This window comes from Peromyscus californicus, unplaced genomic scaffold (genome assembly GCF_007827085.1).
Source record: "Peromyscus californicus insignis strain IS unplaced genomic scaffold, ASM782708v3 Scaffold_21__1_contigs__length_65335640, whole genome shotgun sequence".
In the NCBI taxonomy this organism is placed as follows: Eukaryota; Metazoa; Chordata; class Mammalia; order Rodentia; family Cricetidae; genus Peromyscus; species Peromyscus californicus.
In genome coordinates, this window is record NW_026294514.1 from 13,678,840 (window position 1) to 13,693,006 (window position 14,167).

General features: G+C 41.2%; 1 protein-coding gene across 1 annotated transcript in view; it reads left to right on the plus strand.

Annotated features, from left to right (window-relative positions):
* Fam117b (family with sequence similarity 117 member B) overlaps positions 1-14,167 on the plus strand; it is a 74,066-nt gene that overhangs the window by 50,075 nt on the left and 9,824 nt on the right. Inside the window, exons 5-6 of the mRNA XM_052749556.1 lie at positions 10,999-11,142; positions 13,391-13,616. Of these exons, the coding sequence (XP_052605516.1) occupies positions 10,999-11,142; positions 13,391-13,616 (370 nt within the window). The remainder of the gene's footprint in view (positions 1-10,998; positions 11,143-13,390; positions 13,617-14,167) is intronic.

The window sequence follows — 14,167 nt, forward strand, 5'->3', positions numbered from 1 at the left end:
CAACTGAGAATTCTTAAAGAGGGTATTAGTTTTGAAAAAAAGAAAAGGAAGAGGTTTTTCCCCCATGTTAGGAATGGGAAATATTATGATGCACAGAGTTAGTTCCCTGTATAGTTGCATAATGGATGGTTTGAAAATGGAACAATTAAGTGAAGAGATAATTAACTTTGCTGGGATTGACATAATGTCAATTATCATTTTGATAATTCTTGTTTTATTCCCTAAAAAAGTTGTTTGATAACAGTGCCAAATATGAAGCATTGACTGATAAGGTAAAATCCTTAGGAAGACATACTAATGGAACTAAGAAAAACACTCACCCAGAGACAGAGGAGTTTAGAGCAGAAGTTAGCACACCATCGCATTATGAAACTGAAGAGGAGCAGCCCAAGGTTATGAGAAGACCAACCTTAATTTATCCAGTTACCATTCAAGAACGGCCTCCAGATGATAGGCACCCCAAGGCTATTCAGAAGTTAACTGGGATCCTATAGAAATGTTAGATTTGAAGGGATTTAAAGAAGCAATAGTTCATATGCATTCGCCTTTTGTGAAATTTAAGTTCATGGGCCACTCGGAACAGAATTATTCCACAAGACTGGAAAGATTTAGTTATATCAGTATTAGAAGCTGCTCTGTAACATGAATTGCTAAATGGTCTTATTAATAGAAAACCCAGAGTCATATATTGAGGTGAAAGCTAAAAGATGAGAGGGATAGAACAAGCCAGCCACAAGTTCTTACCACTATGAAATCCTCAGCCCCAGAGAGCTACTTCCTGTATACTCACACCTTATATACCTTTCAGTGCCCTGCCATCTTACTTCCTTTCTCAGCCCAGCTACATCACTTCCTCTTTCCGCATAGCTCTGTCACTTCCTATCTGTCTATACAGACCTCCAGACCTCTTTGGTTAACTAGCACTGGGATTAAAAGTGTGTGTCACCATGCCTGGCTCTGTTCCTAGTGTGACCTTGAACTCAGAGATCTGGATGAATCTGCCTCCTAAATGCTAGGAGGTAGTAGCAGTGCTACCACTACCTGACCTCTATGTTTAATATAGTGGCTGGCTTTGTCCTATGATCCCCAGGCAAGCTTTATTTGTTAGAACACAAATAAAGTATCACCACACTGCTCCTCAGTTACAGTGGAGAACCTGGTGGAGAGGGGAAGCTAGGGGCCATCTAACAGCAAGGCAAGTTAGAGGTTATGAGATTTCCCAAGATCAAATCCTTCGTGGGAGCCATTATGCTTATATGGAAAGACATGTTATTTTGATGATCACACCTTGGCCCTATGCCATGCGGCAGCTTTGAATGCTTGGGACAAGATTGAAGATTCCGGAAAGAGGACTGACTCCTTCACTAAAATTATACAAGATGCAAAAGAAGTCTTCACTGATTTTTTTTTTTTTACAAAGATTGACTTTAGCTGCAAAAAGAATGATACCAGATCTAGAAGTTAGATGAATATTAATTGAACCTTTAGCTTTTGAAAATGCTAATTCAGAATGTAAAAGAATGATCAGGCCTTTAAAGGCAAGATCAGCACCCATAGATGAATAGATTAAAAATACAGATGATATTGGATCTTATACTTGTGATACTTGGATAGAAGTGACTTCTATAAATTTTAAGAAAAATCAGAGGGTTAGATGTTTTAATTGGAGTAAACCAGGTCATCTGAAAAGGGATTGTAGGCAAAGCGTTCCTAGAAACAATGCTTTTTCTAGAGAGAATCCAGGCAGAAGGCCCCAGCCTTCTGGAGTATGGAGAAGGTGCGGCAGAGGCTGGCATTGGACTAATGAATGCAGGTCAACATAGGGCAGGCAAGGTAACCCTTTGCCATTGGGAAACGCCGTAGGGGCCTCTCACAGGCCCCTGAATCAAATGGTTCAGTCACTCCCTGTCAGCACTGGGGGAACTCCTCACAGAGCAGTTAAAGACTAAACACCTGTCATAGAAAACCACACTGCTCCGGATGGCAGAGCAGCTTTAGAAGATGAAACAAAAAATTTCAGGAGAAACTATAAAGCAAACATTTTGGCAGACTTCTGTAAATGATCAAAGACCAAAGTTAAAAATATGAATAAATGGCATTGTAATTGAGGGTTTGGTAGACACAGGGACAGATGTACCAATAATTGCACCAAAATCTTGGCATCCAAATTGACCTCTTCAGGAAGTAAATGTTCACCTTTTAGGGATTGGAACTTTATCTCAGGTAAAACAAAGCTCAAGAGCTAGGCTGTGGTGGCGCACACCTTTAGTCCCAGCACTTGGGAGGCAGAGCCAGCCAGATCTCTGTGAGTTTGAGGCCAGCCTGGTCTACAAAGCGAGATCCAGGACAGGCACCAAAACTACACAGGGAAACCCTGTCTCGAAAAACAAATACCACCACCAAAAAAAAAAAAAAAAAAAAAAAAAGCGCAAGATGGATCAAATGTATAGGGCCAGAAGGACAGAGAGGAACATTAAAGCCATATGTGGCTAACATAGCAGTGAATTTATGGGGATGTGATTTGTTACAGCAGTGGAATACCCAGATTAACATTCCTCCAATCTCAGAAACAGTTTGTTTTTGAGAAAATTGCTAAAAGGTGTTATAAATAACAGTCACCAACCCTTCAGGTCGTACACAGACAGGGCACAGCAGCTGCTGATCGTTCAAAGGCACCAAGAGCCCTGCCTTTAAAATGGTTAACTGACAGACCTGTTGATAAATTGTTGCTGCTAAGGAGGTAATATTAGGAAAATCTGTTAAACTTCTTCCACTTCCAGGAGATGCAGTAGAAAATATCAGTAAACCAGATGTGTGGAGCCAGCCGCTGGACTGCCAGGGCCTGCCTGTGTGCCTTTCTCAGCATGGCAGCCAGGAAGTTCTCACTCTTTCTTTAACAAACCTTATGCTTCTCCAACCAAAGTCGGCATTTTGCAAACACTGTGACTCATTATCTTCCCTTTTCGGTCCCTTTTCCTCTTTCTATAACTTAGCAGTTATAAAATAAATGCATACCTGAGAGCAGCCTGAAAACCCACCATAAAGTCTTGTCTCGTGTGACAACTAGAAGAAACTATGTTTAGAGCTGACTCTCTTCAGACAGTGGGAAAACTAGAGCTCTTGTCTCTTGTTTATCGTCTGTATCCTAAGTCTTGAGATTGTTCTTAGCCTGCTCTGTTCCATGACTTTGTCACTTCATTCTGCGTGAGAGGAACCCAGTCACAGGAAAGATGATTGCATAACAGAAACGTTCCCTACGTCTTCACTCCAGGCTAGTGAGTGGCAGGTTTCTCTTCGCTCTGTAACTTCACTGTTTGCCGTCAGTCCTGTTCCCTTTACCTTTCTTTCCTCCCAGGCCCATCAGAAGCAAAATAGTGTTCGCTTTGTCCTTCCACTGTCTTATTCCTGAAATACATAATCTGGGAGCTCTTAAAATGTTTATTTGGGGCTGGAAGGATGCTCAGTGGTTAAGAGTGCTTGCTGCTCTTCCAGAGGACCTGCATTCAGTTCCTAATCTTTTGGACTCTGAGGTACCTGTATTCATATATGTACATACACAGATATGCCCATACACATAATTTTAAAAAAAGGTAAACCTAAATCTAAAAACAAAAACATAAAACATACACACTTTGGCTTGGTCTTGCTTTGGAATTTACACCAGATGGAAAGGAAATATGAGAAGTGAGGATAGGCAAAAAGACTTCAGGTGTTAGTGACTGTGCTTAGGAATCTCAGACAAACAGTAGCCAGCTCCAGTGACAAGCTTTCATACTGCCTCACTGCAGTTACAGGTAGTGACGCAAAGTCAAGGCTGGAGAGGTGGCCCAGTGGTTAAGAGTTCAGGGGGTTAGACACCCTGTACAGGCACCTGTACACATATGGCACACACTCACATAAACACACACACACACACAAAATAAATAAAAATCTTTTTAAAGAGTAAGGAAGTGAGGACCTGGGAGGGAGGCTGGGGTAGGAGAGTAGAGAATATAAACAGTGATAACAGTGATGGGTGGTGGTGGCCTGGTCTACAGAGCGAGATCCAGATCCAGGACAGTCACCAAAGCTACACAGAGAAACCCTGTCTCAAAAAACCAAAAAAAAAAAAAAGAGAGAGAGAGAGAGCAAGAATAAACAGTGGAGAGAAGAACGTGTAGAACGATAGCCCGTGCTCCTTGCCAGTCTTGTTACCACTGGTGTTGGTGTAGGGCTTGTGACAAGTGAGGCAGTCATTGGCTATGAGCATCAAAGTGTAAAGAGAAGGCTGGGAGCCCTTGAGACGGGATGCTGACTTGACGTTGCTTTGTGGACTGTAACAGGTCTGCAGAACATTTGGAGTAGTTCTTAAATTTTTTGTGCCCCACCCCATGGTTGCATAGGAGTTGAGTCTAGGTCCTTGTTCATGTTAGGCAAATGTTCTACCACTGAGCTACATCCCTAACCCTGTAAGAATATTGTGCATATAAGTATTCAACTCAATATAGTCCTCTCTGCTTTCTCCTTTAATTTTTTTTCCAGTTACTATATGGTTAAATTGACATTCCTTCCCTCCGTCCCTCCACCCTCCCCTGCCCAGGCCTTATGCATGCTAGGCAAGCATTTTACCACCTAACTGTTCTCTTTAAAGTGCTCCCAATTATGTATTTGAGCAATTTTAACATTGGTGTATATGAAGCCCAGGGCCTCACATGTGTTAGATGAAATATTCACTTCCCACTTGTGTAAATTTTAACACATCCTACCTTCCATAGTCAAGCACCGATTTCTCTCATGCTGTCTTTTTAGTCATACCCTTCCCATTCCTAGCTTCTGATCTGGTCTTCATCCTCTAGTTTTCTCTTGTTGAGGATGTCACATGAATGGGGTCATATAGAAATGTGTCTTTTGAGGTTGTATGTCCAGCAGTACTCTGTAAATTCATTTGAGGTGCTGTGTGTATTAAAAGTTCCCTTTTCTTAACAAATGGGATTCTATTTTATAGATTCATCATGGCTGATTAACATTCAGTCATCTTCTTGAAGCATATCTCAAACTTACATGCATTACCCTTTTTATATGTTTTTTATCAATGTGTCATGTTTAGTCATGCCTTTTCATATCTTGTGCCTTTGTTTAAGTTGGTATGTTCTTCTTACTGAATTTTGAGAGACTGTTATGTAGTCTGAATAGAAGACTATTTATAGGGGATAAATGAGTTGTAAATATTTTCTTCCAGTTTTGACTTACTTATTCATTCATTCTTTAAATGTTTCTCACAGAGCCAAAAACAATTTTTTTAAAATTCTGGTCAAGTTTAGTATGTTGTGTTTTTCGTTCACATGGGGTCACTTTTTAGTGTCATATCTAAGATATTTTTGTTTTTTAAAATAACTTTGAGACTCACGTTAGAACAGCCATATTCCAATACAGAGATTTCTTTCTTCTCTCTTTATAACTATCTGTGAGAGTAAGACCTTCTTGAAAGGGAAGGAAAAAGGTAGCATCTCAAGCATGGTATCTGATGTTTTCCCCCAGATCATCTAAGGTTGGTGAAGGACTTTTAGAGCACTCTTGAAAGAATGTGAAATTTCTTCAGAAGATAAAGTGAAAAATCAGATGTAGTCTCACAATGTAGAGAAACCTGTTTTCAGTTTTGTGGGTGGGTTGTTTTGTTTGGTAGAATATTAAATTCAGCCTCAATTCTGTAATTATGTGTTAGCTGCTCAAAGTCTCAGTTTAAAAATGTAAAGTGGGAATATCAAAATTGCCTGTTTCATAGAGCATTTGTAAAATTAAACAATGTACATAAAGTGCTTAGAACAGGGCTGGAGGTGTAGTGTTTGCCTAGCATGCACCAAGCCCAGCACAGTGGTACATGCCTGTAATCCCCGCACTTGGGAGGTGGTGGCAGATGCCCAGAAATTGGAGGCTAGCCTAGGATAAATGAGACAAAGTAAATGAATAAAGTGCTTAGAAGAGTGCTTAGAACACAATAAAGTGTATAATAGTTGATATTTTATTTTAAAAAGCAAAGTATCAAGCAATATATGTATACGTATGCACACACATGCGTGTATATTTATACATGTACGTTTGTATATTTTGTAAAATAAATTATTTTATGAAAACTATTTAATTAAAAATGAAGCATTGGGCTGGAGAGATGGCTCAGAGGTTAAGAGCACTGGCTGCTCTTCCAGAGGTCCTGAGTTCAATTCCCAGCAACCACATGGTGTCTCACAACCATCTATAATGAGATCTGGTGCTCTTTTCTAGCTTGCAGGCATACATGCAGTGCAAGCAGAACAATAAATCTTTAAAAAAAAATGAAGTGTCAAGCCATATATATGTATTTATATATAGATATATGTGCACACTAAAACAAAAGTATCTTAGACATGACACTAAAAGTGATCCTGCATGAATGAAACATGAGATACTAAACCAGAACTTAAAATAGAGTTATTTTTTTGGCTCCGTGAGAGACATTAAGAATGTACGTATAACTCTATATTGTGCCTCCCCCCAGTATTAAATGTTTTTGGTCCAGTTGTTAAGTTTATCAAAAGACTGTTTTGGGGATAGGGTGGAGGTACTGTAGATGGAACCTCTTACATGTTAGACAGGTACTTCTGTCGTCGACTGAGCTATATCCTCAACCCCAAGAGTGACACGTCGTATTGTAGTTGATGGCTCGTTACCCTCGGTTGGCAACCACTGTTCTCTTCCAGATTTTTAATACTGTGCACCAGTGTAAATGGTAATGAGGAATGTGTCAGCCACAACTGATAAACTCAGGGGCTGGAGAGATGGCCCAGTGGTTCAGAGCACTAGCTGCTCTTTCAGGGGATGAAGGTTCAATTCCCAGCACCCACAAGGTGCCTCATAACCATTGGCAATTCCAGTTCCGAGAATCCAATGCCCTCTTCTCGTCTCCACACACATACACAAAGGCGAAACACCCTTGCACGTTAAACACTTTAAAAGATAATTTATCAAGTGTTAATATTTCCTAAAATTTAAGATACAATTTTAAAACATTTGCATTATTGCTGGCACTTTGGAGTAAAATACAAATCTAATATGTACATGTATACAAAGAAGTTTGTATGAATGCATGTATGTGCGTGTGTACATGCATGCAGGTTTTGAAGTCTAGAATATGGTGGACTGTTTTCTTTATTATTTATATTGTATCTTTATCCTTTTAATAGTTCATAGCATAAAGATTAATATCTTAAGTCATTTTTGCATGTTGAGTGGATAACTAATTGTAAGGACAAAAAGCAGCTTCAGATCTAAAGTAAGTGGTTTGGTGTCTGTTACCTAACCTCTGCTTTGTAGCCCTCAGCTAGACAGGACATTGTGTTAGGTTGTAGTGAACACAACAGCTTGTTTGTGTTCAGGAAGGTGCGTGTGGAGGTCATATTGATTAACACCAGCATTTCAGTGGCCATAGAAGGAGTTTGCTGTACCTGCTTTGAAATTTTCCAGATTAAAAACTATATGAATACCTTTTTTGATTGGAAAAAACACTAACCAACAAAATCTTGTGGGAAGTTTAGCAGCTGCCATTCAGCATTGTACAAACGTACTAAACAGAGCTGGAACTACAGCTGAATGACAAAGCATTTGCCTGGTACATTCAAGTCCCAGAATTCGATCCCCAGTGTATGGAGGTGACAGGAGAAAGAAAAATATTCAAGAATATAGGAGTTCAGGAACACTTTCTTGATACGATACTATTCAAAAACACCCCTTAACTTCAGAGCCAGTGTTACTAATAGGGAATTTAAGAGACATTTCCACTAAGCTCAGTAAGAAGAGGCAAGAATCTCAGAAAGTTCACTTGTGTTCAGAATATACTATGAGTAGTGCTATTAGCTAATGCAGTTAGAAAAGACACCTTGATTACAGCCATTAGAATTAGCAGTAAAGAATAAGACTCAGGGTTGGAGAGATGACTCAGAAGTTAAGAATGCTGGCTGCTCTTGCAGTGGACTTGAGTTCAGCTCCCAGCACCTACATATTGCTCACACCCATCTGTAATTCCACTTGCAGGGTATCCATCACTAGGTCAGTAGACACCCATGTAGTGCACTTTCAGGCAAAACACTTATCCGCATAAAATAAAAATAAACAAATCTTAAAGGAAAAAGAAAAAATACTCAAATTATAAAATAGGATGCTTGGAAATTTTCAGAAAATCAGTAAAAACCAGTCAAGATTTCTGGTAAGGATGTAGTCTAGAAACTAATCTATAAGCATACATCATATGTATAAAAATGACTACTAGATGATAAAAGATACTGTTAGAAAACAGTCAAGAAAACCTAGTGTACAGTAACAGCAACAACGACTACTTAATGAATAAGAACTTTTAAATATTTATTTTTATTTGTTCATTCATTCATTTATTGAGGCAGGGTCTCTCTGTACACCCCAGCTGGTCTAGAAATGGCTATGTAGACCAGTCTGGGCTGGAACTCGGAGATCTGTCTCCTATGTAGGGGAATAAAGGTTTGCACTACAATGCCTAAATGCATGAATAAGAACTTTGTGAAACATACTCAAGGAAAGTTTAGTGTAATGCTGGAAAGACCGTGTAGACTTGAAACAATTTTGACGCCTTCCTCAGGCTTAAGAGAGGTGTTCATGTAGCATTCCCTAATTTAATTTTCAAGCATAACACAGTGTCAGTAAGAGTACTGACACCAGCAAGTGTTACTGAGGTCATTAGAAGGCTTGCTACTGAAGGCCATAGGGAAAAGCAGCCGTTGAGTATAACCAGGAAAATTAACAGGGTATTAAGGCCTACCAGGCACCAAAAGTTACTTTAAAGCTTAAAATTTAAACTGCAGTGATCAACCAGGCTGGTGGCACATGTCTTTAATCCCAACACTTGGTGGAGGGGCAGAAGCAGGAGCCTCCTTGTGAGTTGAAGGGCGTTCTGCTCTACAGACTGAGTTCTAGGCCAGCCAGGGCTGCACAGAGACCCTGTCTCAAAAACAACCTACATGTCTTCCAGCTACGGAAGGATGCAGTGACATAGACCTCTAATCTCAGCACTCAAGATGCTGAGGCAGGAGGATTATGAATTTTAGACCTACCTAAGTTAAATAGCTTAATGCCTCAATTGTTATCTCTCACCTCACCCCACCTCACCCCCAGAAAACAACCCAGTAAAAGCAACAACAAAAACCCACCCGTTGAACATCTAAACATAGATATTTGGGGGCTGGAGAGATGGCTCAGTGATTCAGAGCACCAACTGCTCTTGCAGAGGACCCACGTTTGGTTCCCGGCACCCACATGGTGGCTCACACCAGGCTATAACTTCAGTTTCGGAAGATCTGACGCCTCTTCTGGCCTCTGGTTGCTTCTCCATGCACATGATTCACATTCATATACAGAAATAAAATTTAAGAGAGAGACTTAATGTTTTCCTTTAGATAGTAGATGTTGAGATTGGAAGAGGGAATAGAAAAAGGAATTAGAAACAAGAACAAATGGGTTAGGGGTTAGAAAGATGGTTGTGTGGGTCAGAGCATTGGCTGCTCTTCCAGAGGATCTGGGTTTGGTTCCTGCCACTCTGATGCCCTCTAGTGGCCTGCGTGGGCACTGCATACATGCGGTAACAGACATGCAGACAAAGAGTAATACACTTAGGAAAAACACCATTTTTTAAGAAATAAATTAAAAATGAGTAAATGGTATGAGAAACTTGGGGGTATAGTGAAAACAAGATGTGTGAACAGAGGGATTAAAAATAGGAAAGAGTAGTTAAGAAGCAATGTGTCCGTTGTAGACAGAGCACAGGGCAAGTGCTCTTGTCTCATTTCAAAACCATGAATTAGGGTGCTGAGCCCTTCCTTACAGATGAAGGGAGGTACCTGCCCTGGAGGTAGGGTGGGTGCTGAGCCCCACCTCTAAGGGCTCTACACTAACTGGTAGAGCCATTTCAAAGTAGATTTCCTTTGGCTTCTTTCTCACAAATTGCCCGTTGCCCGAGGATTCTAGTACTGTGTTTACTCTGTTTTTTGTTTGTTTATGTAAAGATGAACAGAAGTAAAAGAGTAGAAATAACAATTCATTGTAAATTTGTGTCAGACAGTACGTGTTAGCGTCATCTCTTGGCTACCTCTCCAGGGAGACGAGGGTGAGTGTGGTAGACCCCTGTCAGACAGGGCAGGGAGCTCCTGACACACCTTCGCCAGTGACGCTGGCAGATAACCCACCAACCCTGTTCTCTCTTTTATTTTGAGCATCTTGTTAGGAGGTCAGGCAATATACTACAATTTAATCTGGTGCTTATTTTTAAAAAGTAACACTGGGACAATGGAGACACTTCTAGTAAGAAAATTAGAGATGAACTTCTGAAAAAAAGAAAATTTTATTCATTTATTAGTTTTTAAAGACAGGATTTCTCTGTGTAGCTCTGGCTGCCCTCTAACTCATTCTGTAGACCAGGCTGGCCTCAAGAGATCCACCTGCCTCTGCCTCCTGAATGCTGGGATTAAAGGCGTGCGCCACCATCGCCCATCTTTAATTTTATTTTTTTGTTTCCTGAGCTGAAACATACTAAAACCATTATAGTAGTGGTATAAATGAATAAATGTTACAGGAAAGTTATTTGCAGTTAGGCACTCCGGGTGTTATATATAGACTTCGGGGTTCCACCAGGTGAATCCTGGATGTGGAACCCCATTGTCAGGCTTGGTGGGAGGCACCTTTCCACACTCAGCCACCTCACTGGCCTCATGAACGCATTTCTGAGGTCGATATTCTTGGAGTATTTGCCATTATCATAATGGCCTTTCTAGTGTATCACAGATGTGGGTAGATTTCTGAGAGTCCGTCTTCACTGTCGGGGGTTCGAGCTTTAGCTACCTCTCATCTATCCTAAGATGTAAATCTGCTTGCTGTCAAGTTCTTGAGTCTACCGGTGTCGTTTGGACTTGATTTTTGAGTTATGGCACCTTGAAAACTCTTTGTCTCTCTTCACCTTTGCTTAAGGCTCCTGCTCCAAAGAGCACACTTGTCCCCGTCATTCCCATCACCAAGTCCACGGGCTCTCGGTTCCGGAACAGCGTGGAAGGACTGAACCAGGAGATCGAGATCATAATTAAGGAAACTGGGGAGAAGGAAGAGCAGCTCATTGTAAGTAGTCTTCATCCCAAGGGCCTTGCTGTGAGCTCCAGAGCAAGGGGCAGTTGTCAGTCTGTTGTCTGTATTTAAGTTTCTTCTTGAGAGAATGAAAATTTAACTTTTGTAAGAAATTAAAAAACTATGACCGTGAAAGTGGTTGGAGAATTTTAATTTCTTTGCATTTCACAGAATGAACTGGGCTCCCTTAGGTTCAGATCTTCTAACAGAAGCGGCTTTTCTTTTTTCTGTAGAAAATACCAGATGGGTAATATCCTCTTCATTTGCTGTAACTCCATGTAACGAGTTTGAGTTCCAGTTTTATGGAGGGTGGGCAAATTGTTTCTAAAGAGGAGCCTTCCTGCTCCATTTTGTCAAGAGTGTTTGGCCTGCCGGTTCTGGGATTGTCATGACTATCTGGTTTGAGTTGCTAGGCTGCGTCTTCATGAAGTGCACTCCGAAATGATCTACTTAGCCATTGTACACAGAAAAATTGCTATTTAAACTTAAAAATGTATCTGTCACAGAGTATATTTATCTCAGCATCTGTTCTGTAGTGAGGAGGGAATTAGTTTGAAGAAATATTTCACTGTTGTGGAATATTATTTTAACTGTAAAGATGTGCTGCATTCTTTTATGTTGCATTTGTTTAACTCTGTGAAGCTGTGTTACTTTGCCTGTGTAAAACACCTGATGGTCTAATAAAAAGCTGAATGGCCAAAAGCAAGGCAGGAGAGAGGACAGGCGGGGCTGTCAGGCAGAGAGGATAAATAGGAGGAGAAATTTAGAATACTAGGAGGAGAATACAGTGAGGATTGAGAAAAGGAGAGGAAGACTCCAGGTGCCAGCCACCCAGCCACACAACCAGCCAGGAAAGCAAGATATATAGAATAAAGAAAGGTAAAAAGCCTAGAGGCAAAATGAGGTTAAAGAGAAAAGGAATATTTCAACTTAAAAATGCTGACTAGCTTTAATCCCAGCACTTGGGAGGCAGAGCCAGGCGGATCTCTGTGAGTTTGAGGCCAGCCTGGTCTACAGAGAGAGATCCAGGAAAGGCGCAAAGCTGCACAGAGAAACCCTGTCTCGAAAAAACAAAAAAAAAAAAACAAAAAAAAAAAAAAAATGCTGACTAGAAACAAGCCAAGCTAAGGCTGAGCATTCATAAGTAAGAATAAGTCTCAGTGTAATTATTTGGGAGCTGGATGTTGAGCCCCCAAAGAATTTAAAAACAAACAAACAAACAAAAATCAGCTACACTTCACAGATGTATAAAATTCTCCCCTTGAAGGTGAAGACAGCTGGGTGTGGTCGGTCCCCTGTAGCCCCAGTTCCAGTGTCTTCAGCTGGCTTATATAACTGAAATCCCGTCTTAAACAGAGATGAAAGCTTAGTTTAGGTTTAAAAATACCCATTGCTGGCTCCATTCTGCGGGGTTGAGTAGGCTTTCCTTCACTAATTAGAGCTAAGTAAACCAAGGGTGTAGAGGGTGCTTGTTTGCCTGCTGAGGGAGTCCCACAAACTTTCCTGAGAGACTCCTCCCTGAGCTCATCCTGTAATTAGAACGCTGTGATTAACCTTTCACTCATTAGGACGATTTCTTTCTAGGGGGAATGTGCAGGAAGGCACAGGAACCAAGGGCCCACCCTAGTATTGCTAATTCTCACTTTGACCTTTGCCCTACTAGGAACCTTGTAGCACACCTAAATATCTCCTTTACCGTGATAATTTTCTTCAGTAGTTTTAGAAGTACATGATAGCATTCAGTTCAGTACATATTTATTCAGCAAACATTGACCTCCCGTGTGCCATGCCCGGGGAAGACAAATATGTCAGAGCAGGATAGGCATGGAAGCCACTAGTGAGAAAGGCCCAGTAATAGAAGGGTGGATGCTTGCTTGCTTGCTTTTTTTGTTTTTTGGTTTTTTTTGGTTTTTCCGAGACAGGGTTTCTCTGTGTAGCTTTGCCCCTTTCCTGTAACTCACTTGGTAGCCCAGGCTGGCCTCGAACTCACAGAGATCCGCCTGGCTCTGCTTCCCGAGTGCTGGGATTAAAGGCGTGGTTTTGCTATGTAGCCTGGCTGTCCTGAGAATCAGAACCCTCCTGTTTCAGCCTCCCAAGGGCTAGGCATAAAGGTTTGTGGCACATTTGTGGCTTAGCATTTGATTGTGAGTTTCTGACCACAGAGGAATGTTGACATTGGGTACATGGCTGGTAAACTTCAAAATCAAGAGCGTGAACGTCTGTTTTTTAAATTTTGTGACAGCCACAGGATATTCCAGACGGTCACCGTGCTCCTCCGCCCCTGGCGCAGAGGAGCAGCAGCACTCGGAGCATCGACACCCAGACCCCTGGGGGCGCGGACAAGGGCAGCAACAACAGCAGCCGCTCTCAGTCTGTGTCCCCCACCTCCTTCCTCACCATCTCCAACGAGGGCAGCGAGGAGAGTCCCTGCTCAGCGGATGACCTGCTTGCTGATCCCAGGGATAAAGGTATAATGGGCTGGAGCTGCAGCGGTGGGCGATAATGGACTTCTTCTGTCTTATCCTGGATTCTGTTCATTCTCTAGGAGACATACATGTCCGGGAGTGGGGTCAAGCAGTAGGTCAGAACATGTGGAGCACAGCGCAGCTTTGCTGAGGTGCTGATGGTGCTCTAGTTAGTTAAGGGTTTTGTTTGTACTTCCGTAGCATTTATGGTGAATATGGCTTCCTTATTAGTGTCCAGCATGGTGGTTCTCAACCTTCCTAAAGTTGCAACACTCTAACATGCTGTGATAACTCCTGACCAGAAAATTACTTTCACTGCTACTTCATAGCTGTAATTTTGCTACTGTTAGGAATTATAATGTAAATATTTTTGGAGAGAGAGGTTTATCAGAGTCGAAACCCACAGGTTGAGAACTGCTGGACTAGATAATTATTTTCCTGAAAAGTACTTTGTTCTTGATCATTTGACTAGTTGAAATTTTATTACCTTAATATTTCTTAATTACATGTGAAGGCTTCAATTAGTGCTTTTTAGGAAACTTCTGATAAGGATT